We start from the raw sequence: 27186 nt of genomic DNA on the forward strand, positions 1-27186 counted from the left end.
CCCTTCCTGAAGCCCACAATCAGTTCCTTGGTCTTATTCATGTTGAGTGCAATGTTGCTGTTTCAACACCACTCAACTGATCTATTTCGCTCTTGTACGCTGTCTGTAGTTCTGCGTACAATAGTTGTGCCATTGGTAAATTGATAGATCGTATGTAAGCTGTGTCTAGACTCACAGTTATGTGGGTAAAGAGTACAGCTATGGGCTAAGCACACATCCTTGAGGTTTGCCAGTGAGGAGATATTATTTCCAATCCACAATGACTGTAGTCTCCCAGTGAGGAAGTCAAGAATCCAGTTGCAGAGGGAGGTCCAAAGGCCCAGGTTTTGGGGCTTCTTTGTCAGCTCTGAGGGTATGATTGTGTTGAACACTGAACTGTAAACAAACAACAGCCTGATGTAGGTATTGCTATTGTCCAGGTGATCCAAGGACAAGCGAAGAGCTAATGAGATTGCATCTGCTGTGAACCTATTGTGACAATATAGGCAAATTGTAGCGACTCCAGCTCCTTGCTTCAGGAGTCGATTCTGGCCATGACCAATCTCTAAGATATGATGGAAATTGTTTTTTTTAAAAAAACTAAACAAAACAAATTTGCAATTGCAAACAAATCCTCTCCAATATCAAATCCAGCTGAGTTTTCCAAAAGAGGCAATCATATCCTGCTCCAAGAAGGAACACAAGATTGAGAAAGGAAACAGATTTGTCTGCATTTTTCATCAAGCTGAGCTCAGAATTCTTTCTTTCAAATTGAAATTAAATTCTCCCACCTGAATGTCCAGATGAATGTTTACTGAAAACCATTCTCATTTGTTTCAGTAAACTGGACAGCAGGAAGAGTTCAAGAGATTCCACATCCACAGGAATTCATACACTTATAACCATATAACCGTATAACAATTACAGCACGGAAACAGGCCATCTCGGCCCTTCTAGTCCATGCCGACGCTTACACTCACCTAGTCCCACTGGCCCGCACTCAGCCCATAACCCTCCATTCCTTTCCTGTCCATATACCTATCCAATTTTACTTGAAATGACAATACCGAACCTGCCTCTACCACTTCTACTGGAAGCTCATTCCACACAGCTATTGAGTAAAGAAATTCCCCCTCGTGTTACCCTTAAACTTTTGCCCCCAACTCTCAAATCATGTCCTCTTGTTTGAATCTCCCCTACTCTCAATGGAAAAAGCCTATCCACTTCATTATTTCAAATACCTCTATCAAGCCCCCCCTCAACCTTCTACGTTCCAAAGACAAGCTCAAAGACTTGCAATAAGCTCAATCAGATTTACAGATAACATTAATGAAGAACAAAACAATTTCATTAGATTGATTTAGCTCAAACCTGGTATTTTATAAGAAGTTTTTAAAATGCTGCATTATGACTGCAAGTAGTAAATAATTCAGTTTTGGCACTCAGTTTAATAACTTCCCAAATCACAATCCAAATCAAATTTCTATTTTGTTTACAGATGTCAGAAAAACAACAGTTTTAAAATGTATATGCTTCAAGAGGCATCAACACCAGAGGGTCAAACAAGCAATGTTAAAGTGACATTAGTACCTCTGATTTGGTTCAATGTATTCACAAAGATTTTTCTCTTTTTAGAATGTGATCAACATTTGAAGTTTAATACTGCAAATTCTGGCTAAAGGAGTAAAATTAGAAACAAAGCCCTCTCATGTCATACATTTTTAATATTCTAAAATCAGTTGTTCTGCATTTGGTGGCAACAGCACTTACCTCTCAGGGCAGGCAAGAGAGATCGATCTTTCTTATCATCACACTTATTGCAGTCACTGAAGTAGAGCAGTAAGATGACATCCAGAAGCACCCAGATCAAAGATGTGGCCAAGACCACCTTGCAACAAAGTAATCTTCGCATAATTAATTGTCTCTTCTCTGTGAATCCCAGCAATCATGAAGTATGTAGCCTTGCTTCCTCAGCTAGAGAGATCACAGTGTGAAATGGAAGGTGGCCATATGAGGAATCCCATTAGCTGAGAGAACATGCTGAAGGCTGCTGAAACAGAAAAAAAAGTGTTGGATTATTAGAATGCATAAAATTTATAACTACGCACTTACATGCAGTTCTCTTCAGCAGAATTGTGATTTTTTTTTTGAACATCCTGGTCATGAGATCTCTCCTACCTTAATCAAACTGGAAGACTGTAAGGTGTCAAAAGGTTGTTTTTTTTTAACTTGGAGGGACGGTGGCTAATTATTTACAGATACAGTGCAGCACAGCCCTTCTGGCCAACAAGCCACGTTATTCAGAAACCCACTTATTTACCACTAACTGAATGACAGAAAAACTTACAATCGGCAGTTAACCTACTGAGCAGCAGGTCTTTGGACTGTGGATGGAAACTGGAGCTCCCAGAGGAAAAGGGGACAGTCTCAGGGAGAACATGCACACGCTTTATACGGAGCACCGGAATTGGAGTCTGAAGACCTGAGCTGTAATAGCATCATGCTAACCGCCACTTTATCACCAGTGTTTAATTCTGGAATTATCCACCAATCAAGCCTGATTTAATTCTTTGAGGATGTAACAAAACAAAATGATGAAAGTAGAGCAGTGGACGTGGTGTACATTGATTTTAGTAAAAGGCATTTGACATGGTTCCCCATAGTAGGTTCTTGAGAAAGTCAGGAGGCATAGGATCCAGAGAAACTTGACTGTCTGGATTCAGAATTGGTTTGCCCACAGAAGTCAGAAGATTGGAGTAGATGGAGCAAATTCTTCATGAAGGTTGGTGACCAGCATGTGTGTACCACTGTGATCTGTTCTGGTAACTCTGCTCTTGGATTTTTATAAATTACTTTGATAAGGAAGTGGAAGGGTGGGTCGGTAAGTTTGCAGATGATACAAAATTTGGTGGTGGTGTGAATAGTGCAGAAGGTTACAATAGGTCACTGATGAAATGCAGAGCTGGGCTGAGCAGTGGCAGATGGAGTTCAATCCAGAAAAGTGTGAAGTGACACACTGTGGAAGGTTGAGCTTGAAAGCAAAGCATGGGGTTACCAGCAGGATTCTTAGCATAGTAGACAACAGAGGATTCTTGGGATTGATATCCACAAATCCCTCAAAGTTGCCACACAAGTTGTTAGGATGGTTAAGGCGGCAAATTGTAACTTGGCCTTTATTATTTGGGAAATTAAGTTCAAAACATTGAGGTAATGTTGCAGCTCTATAAACTTAGTTAGACCACACTTAGAGCCCTGATGAAGGGTCTAGGCCCAAAACATCAACTGTTTATTCTTTTCTATAGATGCCGCCTGGCCTGCTGAGGTCCTCCAGCATTTCATGTGTACCACTTTGGATTTCCAGCATCTGCAGGTTTTCTTGTGCTAGGAATATTGTGATCAGTTCTGGTCCCCTTATTATCAGAAGGATGTGGAAGCATTAGAGAGGGTGCAGAGGAGAATTAACAGGATGCTGCCTGGATCAGAGAGCGTGATTAATGAGTACAAATAAAGTGAGCTAGGGCTTTTCTCTTTGGAGCAGAGGGTGAGTGGTGACTTGATAAAAGTGTATACACTAATAAGAGGCATAGAGTCAGAGACTATCACCAGGGCATAAAAAGCGACGTCTGGCCATGCCAGGGTTTTTTATATTTTATATCCACATACACACACTCACTCACTGGTGGGTTGTGGATGCACTGCCAGGGTGATAGCAGAGGCAGGTACTTTAGGGACATTTAAAGGCACAGATAGGCATGTGGATGAAAGACAAAATGGAGGGCTAGATTGATCAAGAGGTCAGCACAACATCATGGGCTGAAAAGCCGGTACTGTGCTTTTCTATGTTCTATCATAAAACAAAGCTCCACAATCAGAAATGTTTAAAACTTTGAGATACAAGGAATGCTGGACCAATATCTAGCATTGATTATCTTCATGTACATGATCAAAGACAACATTCCCTATTTTTGAATGTGCAGTGAACTAGAACTGTGATACAAAGCACTTAAAAACAGAGAGGAACAATTTTAGACCACCCAAGGGATAAAGTAAAATAAGCCAGAAAATTAATAAAAGAACACAAAATGTCCAAGCAACCTTACTACCTGAATTGTTTACATGTTACAGCTTTCTTGACCCAGACAAATTACATTTATCCCCAAAAACAGACATCAGCTGATGGTTATTGCTACCAAATCATTCAATGGCTTTCATACTCAGATTTGTGTAATCTATTGCTATCTTGACAGCCTCAAATCCTTCACTTGCATCTTAACTGAGTCCTATAAACCAGTCAACCATGTACTTCACATACAATGGTTCCTACCCGAAAAACAAATATTAAACTTTTCATTCTTGTTCCCGAATATTATTTTCGCCCTGCATACTCTCACTTTCCTAATCTTAATAAAGCTTCTGGATATCTGCTGTAATATCTCCTTGTATAAATTCATCTGATAACTGATCTAAGAGATGCTTAGGCACACATTTACTCCATTTAAAAGGGTGTGCAATAAATTCAAATTGGTTTGTTCTTGTTCAGTCCTTTGGGGAAAAATAGCACCACCTGGTGTCACAACATTTTAACCAATCATTGAGCCCAACACACTTCAGAAGTTTATAGAGAACAGTGAGTAAATGATTAGAATTTGATCAATATTTGTATAAGGAACTTGTTTAAGAGTTTCTGATGAAGCATATTAGAATATTAAATTTTCTTTAAAAGCATTATTTAAGCTCTGCAATTATAAACCTTACAACACAGCAAAATATGCCTGTAAGTGCTAACTGTGAAAACCTTTAAAAGAATGTGTTTCAAATTTCTCTGCCGTTGACAAGTCATTCGCTCCAGGTTGTTCTCACAGTCCAGATGAATGAGGTCCAATACACCTTTTCCTCAGTTTCCCACCACAGAACCTGCTCCACCTCCCAGAGAAAATACTTGTTGGATGAGCTACTCAATCACTTGTATAGGAAAATTCAAGTGACAGATTATAAATTGGTAAACACGAGGAAATCTGCAGATGCTGGAAATTCAAACAACACATACAAAATGCTGGCGGAACACAGCAGGCCAGGCAGCATCTATAAGGAGAAGCACTGTCGACGTTTCGGGCCAAGACCCTTCGTCAGGACTAACCGAAAGGAAAGATAGTAAGAGATCTCCTTTCGATTAGTCCTGACGAAAGGTCTTGGCCCGAAACATCAACAGTGCTTCTCCTTATAGATGCTGCCTGGCCTGCTGTGTTCCACCAGCATTTTGTGTGTGTTGTTATAAATGGGTGCTTGCTTTAGATTTTGTGCTTTTCAGTTAGGTGGCATAAGTGGTGCAAAGGATATTACTGCTGCTTCACATCACCGAGGACAGTGATAGCTCGTGACCTTGGGTAATTTATGTGAAATGTCCAAGATGCAGTTCCTTCATCCCATCCCTGAGTGTTCCAGACCACCACCCCCTCCCCCCAAAGATATGTTGGTGATTGCCACTTAATGTAGGTTAATGGGAAAAGGCTGAAGAGAAGGCATGGACAAGAATGAACAGGTTGCTGAAGTACAGAGAAATTAAGTAAATGGTTCCATGAAGATTGTTCCTACAGGAGGCACTGCGAGTCTGATATGCTGCATGTCCTTCTTCAGTGTTAAATGAGAGACAATACGTCATCTTTTTCTTTCTACCCAAGGGAGCTAAATAAAACAGACCAAGTTCAGAACCAGTCTACATTTCAGGGATACTTTTCCAACCGCCTCGACCAGCTGCAGCAAGTTGAGCACTGATTGTACCCATTTCGCATAACTTCCAGTTAAAGATCCCAAGAGATTTAGATCATTTCTTCCACAAGTTCTCATCCCAGAAACAAATCTTTTTCAATCAAATGATAGACTTGATCAATTCCATTTTGAAACAAATTCAAGCTATCATATTTAATAGCACAGGAGGACAGTCTTGGACTTTAAAGAATTGCAATAAAAATTTAAAGACACAAAAGCATCAAGTAGATTTGCAAGGGTTTAACATACTGGTTTACCAATATATCACAAGCCAAGCTAAAAATCTTCAAATGCATGGATGTAGCATTTGGAGTAAAGGGTTTCATTACCAAAACCTTACTCAGAAACCTACAGTACTGTACAAATGATTTAGCCACATATATATAGCTAGAGTACAGAAGACATTGCACAATACAGTGTACCGCACTGTGCTGCTGCCAGAAAAACAGATTTCATGACCTGGGAGAGTGATGATAAACCCGATTCTGTTATGGGTCTCTGCTGTAGACTGAAGTGGAAAGGGGGCAGGGAGAAGGGAATCATGGTTGGGAGAAGGGGAGAGGGGAGGGAGCAGAAAGCACCAGAGAAACATTCTGTAATCGTCAATAAACCAGTTTTTTGGAATCAAATGACCTTGTCTGGTGTCTCAGGGCTTCTCCGACACCTGTCCCAAACCCCTCCCACACGCATTCCACATGCTATTCCTTTGCTCCTGCCAGATCTACAAAATAACTTTCCACTCCACTGACAAATCCAGTACTGTACAAAAGTCTGGGCCACCCTACCTGTATTTATGCATCCAAGATTTTTGCACAGTATTGTATCTGGAATTAATAGGTGCAAAACAGAATGGGACAATCACACTTCGACCCAAGCCTGCCCCTCCATTATTCTGAGTGGTTGGAGTTGGTGGTTTGAGAGCAGAATCATAAGTCTGACATGGTACAGTTAAAACGTTTATTCCTCAGCATTCGTTTACTCAGTGCTCAATCCCTGGCTTCACTGTGCTCCAATAATAGAAAACTTCAGTAACACACAAAAAGCTGGGTGAACTGAGCTCGCAAATCAGACAGGATCTATCGAGTACAACCTTTCACCTGGACTCTGAGGTACAGCAGCTGGTGTATGTACTACCTATGTTGCTTTGTTGAAACTTTTTTAAAAATGTATCACAAATTCTACCATCGGTGTTCCAGTGCATTGAAAACTCAGTGAAACTCATGGCTAAATGTAAATGGCGATGCTAGGGAAATTGGCCCCAGAAAGGAACTACAGGTTGACCATTTTATTGTGGGCTTCTGTGGCAGATTGAGCAATATCAGCCTGAGAATTTAGCTCTTAGGATCTTTTGATTTACACCGTAACAAAATTACATGCAACTGTCAGATTTTTTTAAATTATTTATTGAGATACAGAATGGAACAGGGCCTTCTGGCCCATTGAATCACGCCGCCCAGTAATCCCCAATTTAATCTGAGCCGAACCTCTACTTAACCCGCCAATCTTTGAACATTTGGAGGAAACCAGAGCACTCAAAGGAAACCCACACGGTCACCGGGTGAATGTACGAACTCCTTACAAGCAGCAGTGGGAATTGAAGCTGGGTCACCTGTGCTGTAAAGCACTGCAGTAACCACGACACCACTGTACAACAAACAGCTGGTTGAGGGACACACTTCATGCTGCTGTCCAAGTTCCAGTGACCCAGACTGAGGCCTGACCTTGGATGTCATGTGTGTTAAACTTGCACATTCTCACCATTTTCTTCCAGTCCTCCCACATTGGCTACTGCAAATTGACCGACAGTAGATCAATGGCCAGCAATAGAGAATAGGTTACAGGGAAATAAGTAGGTGAACTGGGACAACAAGGACCCAGCAGAGGCTTGATGGGTCACAGAGCCTTTTCTGACATAAGGCAACAGGAAGGATTCAAACCTCAAAAGACATGATAAAGCTATCAGTGACTAGAAAGTAGTTAGAGAAATACATTATAATACTTCAAGGTTTGCTGAAAAGTGTTCTCACATCAATATGCTTTTTTCCACTGAGTTAATATTGAAATCTATTCCACAATACACTCTTAGCAGTGTGGACAAACAGGGATCATAAGGTCCAAGTCTATAGATCCCTCAAAGTTGCTGCGTAAGTTGTTAGGTGATTAGGAAACCATATAGTATATTGGCCTTCATGAATTAAGGAATTGAGATCAAGAGTCACCTTTATGTTGTATCTGATTAGACCACACGTGGATTGTTGTGTTCATTTCTGGTCACCTCATTATAGAAAGGATGTTTTAGAGAGTGCAGAGAAGATTTACTAAGATGCTGTCTGGATTAGAAAACATGTTATTTGAGGAAAGGCTGAGTGAGCCAGGGCTTTTCTCTTTGGAGTGAAGGAGGATGAGGAGTGACTTGGAAAAAGTGTATAATATTATGAGAGAATAGACAGCCAACACTTTTTCCCCCAGGGCAACAATAGCCTATATAACAAGGCATTCATTTAAGGTCAGCTAAGGGAGATATCAGAGTGTGTTTTTTAAAAAAAAACACGTGCTAAGTGTCTGCAACACACACAAAATGCTGGTGGAACACAGCGGCCAGGCAGCATCTATAGGAGGAAGCACAGTCGACGTTTCAGGTTGAGACCCTTCGTCAGGACTAACTGAAAGGAAAGACAGTAAGAGATTTGAAAGTAGGAGGGGGAGGGGGAAATGAGAAATGATAGGAGAAGACCAGAGGCGGTGGGGTGAAGCTGAGAACCGGAAAGGTGATTGGCAAAAGGGATACAGAGCTGAAGTGTCTGGAATGCTCTGTTGGGGGTGCTGGTAGAGGCAGATACAAAAGAGACATTTAAAAGTAAGGCACAGGGATGAAAGAAAAACAGAGGCATATGGGTTCTGTAGCAGGCAGAGGTTAGATAGATCATGGAGTGCATTTATGTAGGTCGACACAACACTGTGGGATGTAGGGTCAATACTGTACTGATCTTATATGCTCTTTCTAAATACAAGTCTTTCACAGTTCATCACATTGCTCAAATTTTCAATATTTAGAAAACTGCAATAAATAAACTGTACATTATAATTTAAAATATTTTAAGTTCCTTCTCAATTTTAAGTAGCTTTTTTTTTCCATGAGGGTGGGTGAAGGGCAGAGATGAGCTTCAATTTTGAGTGGTCTTTGCTAATCCTCTGTATTCTTCCAGGCAAGTCATCCTGGAGCTGTTTCCCGCACTCCAGCCTCAGGCTCGCAACACTACAGAATCTCGCCAAGAATTATCTGAGAAATCTAATTGTGATTTTTGATAATATCATGCAAATTATGTAGTGATCTTTAATTCTAACACTGCATTATTTATCGTTCACCACTAACTCGGTTTCTTAGAGTCTAGACAACCCGATATCAAGAGCTTATGACAAAAATTTTGCAACACTCATTATTTAAATGTTTCATTTGCACCCAGTTCCTCTTTCCTGTTTAACATCTGGGTGCCTACTAACTTGCATTCTGTACCCACGCTTAAATACGGGGGAACAAAATGCCAATTAAATCGCGTCAAGAAACGGAAAATTGAAATCCCTCGCTCTGGGTCGAATAACATTCTCACAAACTAGACTGTTTGCATCAGATAGAAATACTTCCAGGTGTGCTTCAAACTCAATGCGATGGCCGAAACACAAAATGTTACAACAGAAAATTTACCGCATCGTCATAGGTAGGTATAAAAAACGGAAATAGTTTACGACTGTTAGGTAATGGAGTTGTAGTACACTGCTCTAAATGCATCTTATGTCTATGAAATTTGTGAAAGTAATAAAAATGACTATGAGCAGGAAGCAGCGCCGTCACTGCGTCTCCAGTCGAAGGCAGTAGGATGATGGGCTTTCGTAGAAGCGAACACCACCAGCCTAGAGGCACTGACCAATGAAACAGACGTGTCTCAGACTATCAAACCGCAGTAAAATTAGTAAGCATGCACTTCCCCAGTTAAGTTCTTGACTGAATGCATGATTACACCGATAGAATCATCTCGTGGTAGCAAGAGCCGTCGGTTTAAACACGCGTAGTCCCGTGAACATAATTCTAAATATGTAATACAGTTGCCTGCCCGAATATCACATGATGGAGAAAGTTTGTTTGATTCCATCCGTCGTTTAAAAGCGGAGGGAATTCACTGTCGCATTACCTTTGCATTCGCCTTAGGGGGGAAAAGACGACGTTGAAGGATAGTGTGTAATGGTATTGTTTACTACTATTTAAATTCAACATCGACTTGCTGGAGCTCAATAGGAATTATTGCATAATCTCTTTTCCATTTTAACTCGTTCAATACTTTTTTTTAATGTATTAATGAAACCTCTGAAAAGGCAAGACCCATATACCATCTTCTAGAAAATATTAAGCACATTATAACGTTCAGAAGTCAACGGACGTATTGTACTTACATAACATAATAAAGGCGAATGCTGGGCTCCTTGCTCCAATCAACTTGTTGCATTCTCGACCCTTTAAGCGGACACGAATCGCTTGTCACAAGCACTTATAAGACAATTATAGTTTAAAAATAAACCCAGTGCAGACTTGCAAAAGTGTAACAGTAATTAAGGTGACCAGAGATGCTCCTGTTATTCTGCTGCAACTGCGCGCCTGTGGTTTCGCGACTAGGAACTCAATTCTGCGGCTCCGCCATCACTTTCCTCTTTAGTTTGACCTGGACCCTCGCTGCTCATATGCATGTTGAGTGTGTGTGTTTAATGGGGGGTGGCTGCTGTTGATTGCAGGCGAGTGAAAGTCACCGAGCGCCGCCTCGGACTCCAGGTGCCAGTTGCCGGGCGCACCACCCAGCTCTCGCCGGCCCGCAGCTCGACTCCGCGGCAGCCGTCATTCACAACAATGCCGCGGGAAGTTCCGCCTCTTTCACCAGACCGATTCCATTGGTTGCCTCCCTTCGCTTCAATTGGCGCGACTTCATAGGTTCCCGGGAGAGAGCGTTTCGCTTCGGCTCCGCCGCCATTGGTCGGGGGGCAGGTCAATCATGGTGACGTCGCCGGCCGGTGCTGGACCCCGAGCTCGCCCTTGCCGCCGGCGTCGGAGGGTGAGGAGGAGGAGCGAAGAGCTGCAGTTCCTGGAGAGGGCGCGCCGCAGTGTGAGCGGCGCAGGAACTGTCCCAGGTGCTGGATTCCTGGCTCCGGAATAGAGAAACCGCACCATTTCGCCGACACACTCCTTTCCAGGAGAAGGATAAACTTTGCATTGAAATTGAACCATTTCATAGACTAAGTAAAAGCATAGGACTTGGACATATTGGGAGAAATTTGCCCTTCAAGCCTGCTCGAGCATTCATCAAGATTTTGACCTGATCTACCTTTGTGTCTCTTTCCAGCACTATCCCAATATCTTTTGCTTCCCTTAACACTGGCGATCCTTGTCTTGAATGAACTCAGTAAGCTCCCTGGGATAAAGAACTGCAATCTCCTGCCCACCTAGTGAAGAGATTTCTCCCTACATCAATGGTACTAAGAATGTGATATTGAACGTGAATATGAATGTTCCGGATTCTTCTGCCAGAGGAAACATGAACTGCATCCACTGTCTGCTATTCAATAAGCATTGTGAAGTTTCAATTAGATTGCTTCTCATTCTTCTAGACTCTAGAGATTCTGGCACAGCTTCCTCAATATCTACTGGTTTCATTGTTTTGTGGCAGTCTGTGGGGAAGACAAATCCCAGGGTTGTATACTGCATACATACTTTGATAATAAATGTACTTTGAATCATATAAGGGAAGTGCTATGCTAAGTACCTATATATATTCTGCTGCACTGGTGTGTTGGTTTTCGATGACTTGCATATAAGAAAAAAAAATCTAGGTTCCTTGAAAGTCAAAATGTCCTATCCTGTCAATGTTGTAAAAATACTCCACTTTTCTACTCTGTGCACCAAAGTGAATGATCTCACATTTTTCCTTTTTCCTGTATATTCCATCTGTCACATTCCTACTGACTTATAATACTTACCTTGAAGCCTTTTTACATTCTTTCCTTGACTCACAATCCCACTAGTATTGTCGACAAACTTTAAAATATGACATTTGGTCCCTGATTGCAACAAACATTGAACCTTGGCAGTTTCTAACCAGTCACAACCAATACAAAAAAGGGCCATTTGATTTCTCTTGATGCAGATTGGGGTTCTGCTTCGTCAAGCACCTACTACCATCATAATAGACAGGACCTCCTGGTTTCCACCCACTTCAACTCTGCCTCTCATTCCTGTATAGATATGTCCATACATGGCCTCCTCTACTGCCATGATGAGGCCAAACTCAGGCTGGAGGAGCAACACCTCATCTACTGTCTGGGTAGCCTCCAGCCTGGTGGTATGAACATTGAATTCTCCAATTTCCGGTAATTCCTTCCCCCTTACCCCTTCCCCTATCCCAGGTCCCTCTCTGCCTCTCTCCCCTTTCAACTTTCTGCTTCTTTATCTCTACAGTTCTTTCATGCTTATCCTCTCCCCCTCCCCCCTTTATCTTTCCTCTGATTGGTTTTCCACCTGGCACCTCTAGGCCCTAACCCCTCCCCTATTTCTATTACTGGGCTTCGGCCCTCTCTTCCCTCCCATTCCTGATGAAGGGTCTCGGCCCGAAACGTTGGCTACTCTTTTCTCACGGATGCTGCCTGACCTGCTGAGTTCTTCCAGCATTGTGTACATATTCTTTGATCCACAGCATCTGCAGTTGTATTTTTGTATATTGATTTCTCCCTTTGCTTTTTTCTGTTACATAATGCACTGTTAATGTCAGTGTATTATCCTCAATTCCATTGGCTTAATCTTAGTCACTATTCTCCTGTATGATGTAATGGATTATTGCTTACCTGACTGGCAGACCACAGTACATGCGCTTGCAACACTGTATGTCAGGCAGTGGTCAGCAGCACTGGGGCTCCACAGGGGACTGTCCTCTCTCCCCTTCTCTTCACCATCTACACCTCGGACTTCAACTACTGCACAGAGTCTTGCCATCATCAGAAGTTTTCTGATGACTCTGCCATAGTTGGATGCATCAGCAAGGGAGATGAGGCTGAGTACAGGGCTACGGTGGGAAACTTTGTCACATGATGCAAGCAGAATCATCTGCAGCTTAATGTGAAAATGACTAAGGAGCTGGTGATGGACCTGAGGAGGGCTAAGGCACTGGTGACCCCATCTAAGGGGTCAGCATGGACATGGTGGAGGATTACAAATACCTGGGGATATGAATGGACAATAAACTGGACTGGTCAAAGAACACTGAGGCTGTCTACAAGAAGGGTCAGAGCCGTCTCTACTTCCTGAGGAGACTGAGGTCCTTTAACATCTGCTGGACAATGCTGAGGATGTTTTACGAGTCTGTGGTGGCCAGTGCTATCATGTTTGCTGTTGTGTGCTGGGGCAGCAGGCTGAGGGTAGCTGACACCAACAGAATTAACGAACTCATTTGTAAGGCCAGTGATGTTGTGGGGCTGGAACTGGACTCTCAGATGGTGGTGTCTGAAAAGAGGATGCTGTCCAAGTTGCATGCCATCTTGAACAATGACTCCCATCCACTCCATAATGTACTGGTTAGGCACAGGAGTACATTCAGCCAGAGACTCATTCCACCGAGATGTAACACTGAGCGTCATAGGAAGTCATTCCTACCTGCGGCCATCAAACTTTACAACTCCTCCCTCGGAGTGTCAGACACCCTGAGCCAATAGACTGGTCCTGGACTTATTTTCACTTGGAATGATTAACTTATTATTATTTAATTATTTATAGTTTTATATTGCTATATTTCTACACTATTCTTGGTTGGTACAGCTGTAACAAAACCCAATTTCACTCGGGACCAATAAAGTATGTCTGTTTGTCTGTCTGTTTAAAAAACTTCCCAACATCAGCAATAAATAGATCACATGCACAGGTTCCATTTTACAAGGGACCCCAATATATCAATCAAACATGATATCATTGTCATAATTCCATGCTGGTTCTGCTCACTCCTATCATTCCTTTCCAGATGTTTTGTTATAACATTCATTGGGTAGCAGATCAACATCCACTCCTTTCATTTCAGAATTCCAATATTCAGTATATTTTGCTTTTACATAAAAACATTGTCAAATGGTTCATTGCAATCAGTAAGAATATAGGAAGACAAGAATTTGAAATGATCAATCTTTGACCAATAAAAACAAAAGGAAATGAGAGGATGCTGTGAAAGATCTGCTAAGAGAACAGCCATTCAAACTTATTGAATGGATGAACAAAAGCAGGACTGAATATTCTTACTCTTCTGCCTTTGTAACAGATTTATGGAGTCCACAGTCTGGGGATATCATTTAAACCTTAATAAACCATGTCACAGTGTGCGTACAATATTGTGCATAATTCCAGGTTTCACATTTTAGGAATTTTTCCAAAGTTTCTGAAAGTTGCAGTGGAGATTTATTGTTGTGATACAAAATTACAGTACTCCTACACTATGGTAAAATAAAACCTGAGAAGCAAGACTTATCTTCCAAAAGCAAAGAGTTTAAAAAGCTATCTGTTAGAGATATTCAAGATCATGAAAGAGCAAGAAGAGTAAATAAGGGAAAACTTTCCATTTAATGCAAATCAGTCGTTAAGGGGAAGTACAACACAGACAGAATTGATGGTGGACTAAAGTATTATGAATTAAATGAAACCAGACCTTTATATAATTTCAATCATTCCATTTAATATATGAGAAATGTATATAATACACATCCTGAAAACCTTGTTCTTTACAGTCATCCAGGAAAACAAAACAGTGCCCCAAAAAATGAGTGACAGTAAAAATGTTAGCATCCCAAAGCCCCCATCCCACACACAGGATAACCCAACACCTCCACACTTACCTCAGGCAAAAAACGAAACAGCACTTTTCACCCCCAAGCAAGCAATCGCAAAGTGCCCAAAAAGGTCTGTGATCTGCAGTACAACAAAAACTAATCATTTGCCCCAACAATTCAATATACCTCTCTCCCTCCACAATAAATGGACCAGAGAGGTGTCACCCTTTTACAGCAAGAAGGGAGGCATAACAAAACTACTCACTGATTTGCAATGATAATGCCTGCCACATCGCTTTTTTTCAAATTCTCTGACTCAAGAATCAGCAAGAAACTCTCCCACACCAACAAAAGAGAGAGAGGGCGCACATGATTTACCGAGTACACAGACTCCGACAGCTGATCCGTTGCTTCTGATGTTTTGTTTTCTCCCCTGACACTTCAGTCAGTGGCACCAGCATAGAATCAGCTCATCTACATGGCCATGAAGCCTCTGAACCCCAGAGGCGTGCTCAGCTTCTAGGCTGCATCCTTGCGATTTCAAAAAGCAGCTGGATGTGACCCCTGGGAGCAGCTCCCACCACCACAAAGATCAGAACTCTGAGTGCAACTGAAGGCCACCTTCTCCGACAGAACTCCATCCACCCTGAAAAGGAAAAAAACAGTAACGTCAAGGGTAGAAACTAAGGTGGTTCTGCAGATGAGCTCAAAGGAGTTGCTGTTAAGCATCATTGTAGCTCTGCCCTCCAGATCCCAGAAAGGGGCGAGGAAAACAGCGATATGGCTGGTTATGTTGTTGCGGGAAAGCAGCATCCCTCGTCAGCACACACACCACCCAGGTACTGCTCTCTTCTCACTGATGCCATCAGGAAGGAGGGCAGGAGCCTCAGGACTCAAACCAACAGGTTACGGAACAGTTATTACCCTTCAACCATCGGGCTCCTGAACCAGTGCATATAATTTCACTTGACTTCACTTGCCCCACCATTGAAATGTTCCCAAAATCCAAGGACTCTCAAGGACTCTTCATCTCATGTTCTTGATATTTATTGCTTATTTATTTACTATTTTATTTTTTTCTTTTTGTATTTGCACAGTTTGTTGCCTTCTGCACACTGGTTGAACACCCAAATTGGTGCAGTCTTTCATTGATTCTCCTATGATTATTATTATATTATAGATATATTGAGTATGCCAGCAAGAAATGAATCTCAGAGTGTTTATGGTGACATACATGTACTTTGGTAATAAGTTTACTTTGGACTTTGGTTATGTGAAATGGAATGAATTGGGGGATATTTAAAATAAAGCAATCAAGTGTCTGAAGTCACTGAATTTACCTTTATTGGATACTGTTTTGCAATGACATTAACACTAAGGCTGGTATCTAACTACCCCGGATCATAAATGAACACCTGATGCCACAGACTTCAGAAGGGTTTCAATGCACATCTACCCAACCTGGGTGCAAGGTCGGATTGCTCCACGTGCTGAGCCGATTTGGTGAGATCGAGAATGGCTTTAGGCTGTGAGGCCAAAGCTTTTAGCTGTGCTGGGGTGCAGGTCCTAGAGTGAAGCACTACCTGATGTTTGGATAATTTAAACATCAGCGCAGGTAGACTAGAAGTCTGAGTGTTGGGAACAGAGTCTTTGTCAGGCAGGTTTCACTCACTCTCCCGTGAATGTCGGACAAGTTTCGCTCACTCTCTCCTCAGCACTGAAGTTGTCAACTGATTTGGCTGCTGTGCCTTTTTGCCCTGCTGGTGTGATGAATTGGGAACAAGGCTTGGGCTGTTCTGAGAGTGAATCACGGAACTTAGTCTGGTTCAGAATGTTGTTTGATTGCTTCTATTGTTTACATGATTTGTATGTTCTCTCTCTCTCTCTCTATGCAATAGTTCTTATAGTTCTTGGTCTTTTTTTAATTGGGTTATTTGAATATCTGGTTTTGTGGCTGCTTGTAAGCAGACAAATTTTAAGGTGTATATTTTATAATGAATGTGCTTTAAATCTTCATGTTTCATCTCTATCATTTGATACTTTTAACTCAGCTACATCATCCTCTTTAATAACTTTATCCCAGTGTTATAAACTTCTCTAATCTTACTTCATTGTTTGTTGCTTTGCCTTTACTCATTTTATTCTTTGCTTTTCCTTTTCATTCAAAATTTATCCCTATGTCCCATCACTAAACTGTTCATATAATCTATGGACTCACTTTCAAGGATTCTTCGTCTCATGTTCTCAGTATTTATTGCTTCTTTATTTTGTTTTATTTTGTATTTGCACAGTTAATTGTCTTTTGCATACTGGTTGTCTGCCCTGTTGGGTACGGTCTTTCATTGATTCTGATATGGTTGTACTGCCACCACTGAGGTGTTGTAACATCAACTGGACAGTCAGCCAAACTCCTTTCAAAAATGACATGAGTCATGATGCAGCTCCTCGGGCTTATTGGAAATTCATAGGTGGGACATAGTGAATAAGGAGTGAAGCTGAAAAAACAACAAAATAGTCTGCAATTACCACACTGTTCCATTCATATAAGTAAGTATGCACAGGTAAGTAAGAACTTAGTTAAATTTCCTGCAGGTAAATATTATAAGATTCCAACAAGCAAATACTAAGGGTAAATAGTATGTATAACCATTAGCATCTAGATTAGTTTCCAATAAATTCAAAAATAACAATCTATTCCAGCAATATTTTATTGATGCCTTTAGATTAACTTCTAAACAATATAGCATCAACTTACAAGCAATGCTTCTGCTGGGGAAACAACAGGATGCCTTTAGATAGATATGTCTTTAACTCCTAACATAAATCTCTAGCCTTCTGCCATCTGATGTGCTTTCCCACTTACTATTACCTGACTGCACAGGAAGGGACGTAACACAGATCTGCAACTGCTCGTTTCAAAACAAAAGCTGGATGTGCTTAATCACATGGAAAAACACAAATCAGTTGCCTAAAGGGTAAAACAATGGTTATCGAATTTATTGAGTATGCTTACAAGAAAATTAATCTCTTGGTTGTGGTGATGTATATGTACTTTGATAATAAATTTACTTTGGACTTGTGCTTTGATTTGTGGTGGTTAGAGATAAGCACAGAATGTTGATATAGCTAAATTAAACAAATGTTGGATATCTCTATTAATCCACATTCTATTCTTCCGGATCTGTATTGCAAATTCCTGTTTATATTTTTAATTAAATTTTTTCATAATCTTGAAAATGAAAATAATCAAACTAACATTCACATCGCTTCATGGTTTTCTTTGCGCAAATTTTAACAAAGCAATTTTCCCATTTACAGTATCACCACTGCTTTATATTTTCAACCTAGAAACGTTTTCTTTCTCCACATTCCTCCAGTCTTTATTGCCACTGAGACATCTTGTCGCTTTCCAGTTTTTGCCTTCTGACATTTGGATTATTATCACAAATATATTCTAACTGATGTACCATCATTACACCTTGTGTAAGATCGTAGTCATCCTAAATGACCTCCCTGGTCCAAGTTATTCATTTGTTCACACCCTTGCCAATGAATGCTATTGCTACAGCCACTACCAGTCCTACACTCCAATTTACATCTTTCTGTCTGTCATTATTTTTATAGGCATCACACTAACTTCTTTTGACTTCACCATGGGAAGTCTTGAAGTTAAACCAAATCATCTTTCCCACTAGCTATCAACATGCTTTTTCTTTGTAAAATTGACTTCCTACGATTTCAGTAAGCATTTAATGAAACAGATGGGCACTTCTTGGAACCCCAAACCAAAGCAGCCTTAAACTGGAGATTGGCAGGAATTAAAACAGCAAATGTTGATGTTCTGTTGTAACTGCTTGTTTTCTTGCCAAAATCTGTTCTCACCCTTAATATTCCTAAGAGGATCCTGGTGAAAAAAACATGTACCCAGCATACAAATCAACACAAAAGCAATCTTCTCAGTAACAATCAGAAAGAAAAGTTCCAAAAGCACTCCTCTGTAAGCTGTTTCCATATCTGGCAAAGCTTTGTTATACAGTTCCCACTTGTTGTCTTCTGACTTTATTATTTACTGTCTTCATCAATGAACTATCAGAAACTGCTGTTCAGAAAACCATTTCAAACTTATGTTTGAATAGAGTAGTAGTGAACATAGTTCAGATTTTGTGTAGAAAGGAAAACCATTGCTTACTCATTGTTTTAAGAATTAGAATTATTCAAATTAAGATTTTCATCTAGTATTTTCTCTGTTAATATTAACGGAAGTGCTTTTCCACACAAAGTCTGAAATTACTTCCTTTACTCTCAATCAGTGCAAGTACTGACAATACCAAAATATGTGGTTCACGCTTTTGCTCAACTGCATATTTACCGTTTTGTTAATTTCATTCATTAATGTAATTATTTCCCAATACTATTGTTTAATCCAGAAAATTAAAGTGAAAGTAATATGTTCAGAAAAAGCTGTTTATTGCCAATGGCTATGAATAGTTTATGCAAATTTGAAATTGTACTGTAACTTAATAAAGGTATTCATGCATTTAGTTTAAATTAGCATGTTCTCAATTGAATTACCGGTTAGATAAAACTATGTGGGCACTATAAGCGCTTATCTACTAATAACACTGAAAACAATTTTAGTTATAATGGTTAAAAAAAAGCTGCGAACAATTCATACTAGGCGTCCCTCCTCCAAAGCTTCCAAATGAGTAAGTTAATTTGTATTTCATAATCATCAAGGCCTTTTTATCTGATTTTCCCTAGTCTGCACATTTCTCCTCCTTATTCTTCACCTCTGTCAAAGAACCTTTCCAAATAATTTTCCACTGATGAGCTCAGTTCCATTCTTTGTTTCAGCCTACTCTGATCTTAAAGTTCTATTTCCTCTAACATCTTTCACAATTTTTATAAATATTCTCATTTTTAATTACACAATGAATAATAATTTATGTTCCACCTTTCATAAACTTATTTTCCTCCTACTCACTCGTAGTTATCTTTCGCCTGTTGGGGTGGCACCATCCCTGGGTTGGTATTGCAATGAGATCCACAAGGAATATTGTGTACAGTTCAGGTCATCTACTTATAGAAAGAATGTCATTAAACTGGAAAGGGTGCAGAAAAGATACACAAGGATGTTACTAGTTTTGGCAGTCTTGATTTATAAGGAGAGATTAGAGAGAATGAGCTAATTTTCCTGGGAGCATTGGAGGCTGATGGGTGATCTCATAGAGCTGTAAAAAATCAAGAGGGGCTGAGGTTTTTTTTTATCTTGTGATGGTGTTTTTGTTGCCACTGTGGTTTTGGAGTTCAGTCTAGTAGAACTGAAGAAACAGTTTATAGAATTGTCAGTCCAGTGCATTATCAGAACCTGTTATGACACAGGCAAGGCCAACATAGAGACTTACAGAACAGAAACAAACTCTTTGACCCACACAGCCTGGACTGACCATCAAGCATCCATTTCCTCTAATCCCATGTTTTTCTTTGCCTATTCTTGTCAACTCTGTCCAATCTACCACGCATCTGCACACTAGGGATAGTTTACAGTAGCCAATTAACCTATCAACCTGTGGATCTTTGCAGCTGGAGGAAGTCCATGTGGTCACAGGAAGGATTTACCATTTGTCTACAGACAGCACTTGACTGAACCCAATCACATACTCTGTGAAGCAGTATCTCCATTGGTTTTACCGTTGACAATGTGATTCATCTTACAGGCTCTTACTCATCAAATGACATGAATTAAAATTAAAATTCATGTTACTGAGACTTCAGGACCTGAGTTATAGGAAAAGTTTGAATAGGTTCTGACTTTTTTCCCTGGAGCATAGGAGAATGTGGGAAGATTTGACAGAGGTATACATGCAGGCTTATTCCACTGACTTTTGGTGAGACTAGAATTAGAAGTTAAGGGTGAATGGTGAAATATTTAGAAATATAGAAAACCTACTCCACTCTCCCCTCCTGCCCTTCCTCACAGCCCCCCACCCTGCTCTCATGACTACACCCCTCCCTCACCTGAAACCACCACGGCAGGCTTCACAGCTGAACAGGTGAGAAGACAGCTGAAACATCTCCACCCAAGCAAGGCTGCAGGCCCGGATGGTGTCAGCCCCAGGGTGCTCAAAGCCTGTGCCCCCAAGCTATGTGGGGTACTTCACCATGTCTTCAACCTGAGCCTGAGTCTCCAGAGGGTTCCTGTGATGTGGAAGACGTCCTGCCTTGTCCCTGTACCGAAGATGCCACACCCCAGTGGCTCCAATGACTACAGACCGGTGGCATTGACCTCCCACATCATGAAGACCCTGGAGAGACTTGTTCTAGAGCAGCTCTGGCCTATGGTTAGGCCACACTTAGACCCCTTCCAGTTCGCCTATCAGCCCCGATTAGGAGTTGAGGATGCCATTGTCTACCTGCTGAACTGTGTCTACGCCCACCTGGACAAGCCGGCGAGCACTGTGAGGGTCATGTTTTTTGACTTCTCCAGTGCATTCAACACCATCCACCCTGCTCTGCTGGGTGAGAAGCTGACAGTGATGCAGCACCACCATCACCGGCAGCCCATTCCATGCACACACCACTCTCTGTGTAAAAAACTTACCCCTGACATCTCCTCTGTACCTACTTCCAAGCACCATAAAACTGTGCCCTCTCGTAATAGCCATTTCAGTCCTGGGCAAAAGCCTCTGACTATCCACATGATCAGTACCTCTCATCATCTTATACACTTCTATCAGGTCACCTCTCATCCTCTGCTGCTCCAAGGAGAAAAGGCCAAGTTCACTCAAACTGTTTTCATATGGCATGCTCCCCAGTCCAGGTAGCACCCTCTACACCCTTGCTGTGGTTTCCACATCCTTCCTGTAGTGAGGGGAAACCTCGTCACTCAGATGATGGTGCAAGTGTGGAATGAGCTGCTGGGGAATGTGGTGGATGCAGGTTCAACTGCAGCTGTTAAGAGAAATTTGAAGGAGTGCATGGGTGGGTGGGCAGTGGTTCAGGTGTGCATTGATTGGACTAGGCAAAGTAATGGTTTGGTAGCCCAGTGGCACTGTTGGCAGTACAACGTGAGCAAACAGAGTTTGGCTCTAACCTCCACTACTCTCTGTAGAGTTCGTATGTTCTCCTTGCAACTGAGTGGTTTATCTGTGTGCTCCAATTACTCACTGTATTCCAAACACCTACTGATTGAAAAATAGAGCTGTGTATTTAATCTTTCAGTATTATTTGAGTAATATTGTAAATGTCTTGTTTGATTAAGCATCCTTTGTTTGTTTAAATAATTCATTATGAGTTATATGCAATCGTACGTAAACGGCTTACGTCATCACACCACTACGTCATATATGCGCACCTTGCTTAAAGTAAAAATTAATGTAGGACAGTTAACTCCCAGCTCCCTTGTTTTCTTTTCAATTAGTTTCATGTTTAGGAGTTACAAAACATAACAGCAGCAATGAGGAAGTTTTAAACGAACACTAAACAACTACCTACCTTTTGAAGCAAGAGGGTCGAGATTTTTTTAAAATCGCAACGCAAAGTGGTCAAGTTAAATAAAAGGAAGTGGTGAATGAGCTCAACTTAACAAAAATGGCATAAAATGGGAGAATTCCTGGGTTCATGAACAGTGAGTACCAGGTGATAATAATCATAATTTTCTTTAATAAGTAGAAATGGCTGACTACATTGAAAAGATTGATATGTTTGATTGCGCAACAGAAAACTAGATTTTGTATACTGAGAGACTAGTGCTGTATTTTACAGCAAATGAAATAGGCAATGAGAAATGAGTTCCAGTTTTGCTGAGTGCATTGGGTTCAAAGGCATACAGGTTGCTTAGAAGTTTGAATGTTCCAACCAAACCTGCCAAAATGAGCTTTGCTGGTATCATGGAAGTAATGTAGGGAGATTTAGAATTGAAACCATTGTTGTTTGTAGAATGCTTTAGGCTTCATAAACAGAATCAAAAGGAAGGGGTGTCCATTTCAGCATCCATTACTGAATTGAGGAAGTAGTCTGGGCATTGTCTGTTTGATGATGAAAAAAATGATGCACTGAGAGATCATTCAGTTTGTGGAATCTTGCAAGGAAGCATTCAAAAGCAATTCCTAACTTAAGCACAACTTACATTTAAAAGAGCAGTTGATATTACTGTTCAATTGAAACTGCAGACTGAGGCAAAAATGAGTTACAATCAGGAATGAGAATGAATGTGAACAAAATTGCAATGTCTAAAGAGAAACAGGCTTGGCCAATCAAATTATGTTACCATTGTGGCAGGGGCTCACGCTCAATAGGCCATGGCAGGTTTAAAGATGAAACTTGCAGAAAATGCAACAAAATAGGCATGTCAGACAGACTAAACTAAACGAACTGCACAGGGAAGGGAAAAAGATAAAAAGGTCAAGTTGCAGTTTCAAAAAGAGCACTAATCTGCTCGTTGTTGATTAAAGATCTGATAATGATGAGAGTGATACAGCCTTGAGATTTACACTGTGAAAACTAACAAAAGGCAAGCAATGTGGCTTACACCAGAAGTGAAAAGCAAATTAATTGAAATGGAATTGTACACTGCTTGGCTCTTTCAATCATTCCACAAGAAGTGTTTGAATGGCACTTTAAAGATACTAAATGGAAGCCTGCAGATTTCCAGCAACAAATTTACACTGGGGAAAAGATAACTCCTGTGGGAATGACATTTGTAACAGTGAGATACAGCAACCAACAAGCCTCATTGGGCTTGTATATGGTAGAAGAAGGAGGGTCAGCATTGTGAGGGCATGATTGATGGAAATAATTATAATTTGATTTGAAATCCATCCACCAATTGCATGGTGATCCCCAGTAAGAGAGGCGAATGAAAGTGAATTAAGAAAGTGGATGATGCCACAGAAGTGTTCAAGGATGGCTTTGAAAAACTCAATCAGATCAAAGGCAAAGCAGTGTTAAATGAAAATGCCACACTCAAGTTTTACAAAGCCCTTCTGGTCCCTTATACCATCCATGATAAAGTAGCCAGTGAGCTAGATCACGTAGAGCTTCAAGGAATCCCTTCCAAAGTTGAGTGGAGCCCGTGGCAATGCCAGTGGTCTCGGAATTCAAGAAGACTGGGTCTGTCAGGATCTGGGGTGATTTTAAAATCAGGACTGAAAGTAGATCAACCCCCTCTGCCCAGGATAGCAGACATCTTTGCAAAACCTTCAGGAGGGAAAACCCTTCAGCAAAGCGGACTTAGCTGGAATCTACCTACAGATAGAAATAGAAGAAGAGTCCAGAGTTCCTCACTAAAAACACTTACAAATGGGCTTTATTGCATTATAGGTTTATTTTCAGAGTAGCATCTACATCCTGGCAAAAGCTGTGAACCAGTTGCTGTAGTTCTGTCCAGACACTCGGTCGTATCCGGATGACATCATTGTTACTGGTAAGGTTGATAAGGATCATCTCCAAACTCTCAAGGTAGAGTTAAAAAGATTAGAAGGTTGGGGCTCAGAGCACAATGTAACAAGGGTGAATTCTTCAAACCAAGTATCACATAATGTGGTCACACTATTGATGCACAAGTGTGCTGATAATATTCAAGCAGTGTTGGATGACTCAAAGCCAAAGGACGTGTCACAGTTGGAGTCCTATTTGGGATTTGTCAATTACTATAACATGTTCCTGCAACCGTGGCCAATGTGCTCCACCTCTTGAACACATTACTACAGATCAGGAAGAAATGGCAATGGACCAAGCTGTGTAAGGTGGCTTTCCAAAAGGAAAAGGAAATGGTGACATCAGACACTGTGCTCACACATTGTGATGCACATAATTATCCACATCATCCAGCAAAGCTTGCTTTATTGAATAGGTGCAGTTATGTCACCTATTATGAGTGATGGAAGTGAATGCCCCATAACGTTTGAATCATATTCCCTTACCACTGCTGAGAAAATTTATGTCCTGATTGAAAGAGGGGCCTTGAGTCTGGTCTGGGATGTAAAACATTTCAACTAGTATTTATATGGGAGGGAGTTTACCCTCATTACATACCATGAACCACTTCATTTTCAATCCACAGAAGATTTTCCCCTCACAGGAGCAGCACAAATGCAGAGACAGGCTCTGTTTCTTGGAGGACACAATTACAAAACTGAATTCAAAAGGACAAGAAATCATGGAAAAGTAGATGGATTGTCCCGTTTACCCTTGGAAAAGGAAATACTCGAAACAGTTACAAAAGAGGACCCTCCTTTTGACGTATTCTCCCTAACACAAATTGAAAGTCTTTTGATATCAGCAGAGATTATGTAAAGGGAAACCAGAAAAGACACCACACTGCGTCAGGTCTACATGGCAACCCAAAATGCTGGAATGTGCAGTAGAAATCCCAGTTCCCCCATTTTGTGAGCGCTGGAATGAACTTATTCTTGACAGAGGTTGCCTCGTGTGGGGATTGAGGGTTGTTGTACCATCCAAGATGAGAGCTAAGGAGCTGGAGGAGCTCCATGCCAGGCATCTCGACATGGTCAAAATGAAAGCTTTGGCTTAAGGTTTTTATCTGGTGGCCTGGGATTGATCAGCAGACTAAGCAGCTGGAATGCCAACACGTTGAGAAGAAAGGTGCCCAGAGCTGTCGGAACCATTCCCTGCAGTTCCTGAGTCATCTCCAACAGCCATCATGGAGAAGGCCCCAGAACCTGAGGTTGTTTAACAGCTACAAGTCGCACCTGCCAAGCAGAGTAAATCCCCAGCCCCTTTATCAGGAAAGGAGTTATAACATAAAAGTAAGAAATCCCCCACAGTGATTAAATTGAATGGGACAATAATAGAACAATTTAAAATTTACTATGCTCTGGATATCTATATAGTAGTTGTATTATATAATATACTCTGTGTGTGTATAGATAACTAGAGAGCAGTACGTACATTAAAGATCTGAGTTGAGTTGCATTCTATGTTGAATTGGAGTTTATAGCTCAGCAGGGAGGAGTGTTGTGTATTAAATATTTCAGTAATACATGAGTAATACTGTAAGTATATTATTTGATTAAGCATTCTTTGTTTAAATAATTCATTATGGGTATATGCAATAGTACGTGAATGGCTTACATCATCACGCCACTACGTCATATGCATACACAATACTTAGAGTGAAAATGAGTTGTTACGTACCCCATCAAATAAGGCCACTCCTTCAGTCCACTGAGGAATGTTTATGAGCAAACTATTGTCCTTGCCGAGAAACAGTAAATACTTCAAAAAGGAGTCACAATATGGTTAATCAGCAATTTCCCCCTCTCTCTTATCTGTCGCCGATGTTCTTGCTTGCTTTTTGTCTCTTTCTCATGGTCAGCATAGCAACAGTAATAGTTTGTGTTTCTCAGGGGGGGGGGGTTAACTCTGTACCCCATTGTCCATCAGGTCTGTTCATCACTCATAACAGAGTGTACACAATTTATCTCCCAGTTTCCTTGCTTCCCTTTCAGTTAGTTTCGTGTTTTGGAGATACAAAACATAACCAATGGATTATCCTGAGGTAGTCAAGCATTAGGTGAATCGGATATAGGCTGCAGTTAGAAGACAGATGAAGGGGAATAAGTTACAGGAAAATAAGTGGGGAGGTGGGACTGCCCTGATGGCTGGCAATAGACTCAGTGGGTCAGATGGCATTCTTCTGTGACATAAGACCAGAAGACATAGGAGCAGATTTAGGCTGATCCCAGATGCCATTCAACCCCATACACCTGCCCTCCCTTGGTGCCCCAACCAGTCAGGGATCTATCAAGCACTGCTTTGAATATACCCATGGACTTTGCCTCCACTGCAGTCTGTGGCAGAGCATTCCACAGATTCATTAATCTTTGGCTGAAAAAGTTCCTCCTCACTTCTGTTCTAAAAGGTCACCCCTCAACACATGAAGATATGAGAAATTAGAATCAGTGTATCACCTGGTAATTATTAGTACTGTCATGGAAGGACTAACAGATTATAAGTAATATTTCATGATGCTCTCAGATCATCTCTTTTTCCGCTGAAAACCTATCCCTCTCTCCGAAACGGACAATTACAATGCACTACTGGCCGTCATCCACCTCCCTCTGTCCATAAATCTCAGCTCATCCAGTACTCTGCATTGACCTCTGGAAGCCCAATGAAATGGGGGCTCTAGTCAAGCCATGCTAATATATTTTTTTAAATCTGCAGAACAGTAATTTTTCAGCTTTCATAAATTTGGCATTTTTTAAAGTTCTACTTTTAAATAAGCTTCTGGAAGTGTGGTGGAAATCTGACTAGAAGTGATGAGCTGCCCATTCTTGGTGTGATCATGTGGTCAGTCTAAGAATCAATTATGAATTGTGAGATTACAGGTAAATTAGGCCGAGTGGCCCACAACTTGCTCCATGTTAAAATTCCTATCTTCCTGACCTGAAACTTCAGGTCAAGAGTTCAAGGCTCAAAGTGAATTTTATTACCAAAGTACATAAATCTCACCATATGCAACCCTGAGACTCATTTTCTGCGGCCATACTCAACGAATCTATAGATTACTAACTATAACAGAACCAATGAACGACTGCCAAACTAGGCTTTCAACTGTAGTGCAGGAGACAGCAA

At 41.0% G+C, this 27186-nt stretch overlaps 1 protein-coding gene across 2 annotated transcripts in view; it reads right to left on the bottom strand.

Moving 5' to 3' along the window:
• The window catches only part of galnt13 (UDP-N-acetyl-alpha-D-galactosamine:polypeptide N-acetylgalactosaminyltransferase 13), a 359051-nt gene extending 348400 nt beyond the window's left edge, over positions 1-10651 (bottom strand). Inside the window, exons 1-2 of one of the 2 annotated variants that reach the window (XM_059966532.1) lie at positions 10192-10651; positions 1750-2026 (exon numbers count right to left, since the gene is read on the bottom strand). In XM_059966532.1, coding sequence (XP_059822515.1) covers positions 1750-1891 — 142 coding nt within the window. In that variant the 5' untranslated portion in view covers positions 1892-2026; positions 10192-10651. Of the gene's footprint in view, positions 1-1749; positions 2030-10191 lie in introns of both variants that reach the window. The other variant, XM_059966531.1, reaches the window with a different exon arrangement.
• Positions 10652-27186: the final 16535 nt, after the last annotated feature.

Source organism: Hypanus sabinus, chromosome 4 (assembly GCF_030144855.1).
Source record: "Hypanus sabinus isolate sHypSab1 chromosome 4, sHypSab1.hap1, whole genome shotgun sequence".
NCBI classification, from domain to species: domain Eukaryota; kingdom Metazoa; phylum Chordata; class Chondrichthyes; order Myliobatiformes; family Dasyatidae; genus Hypanus; species Hypanus sabinus.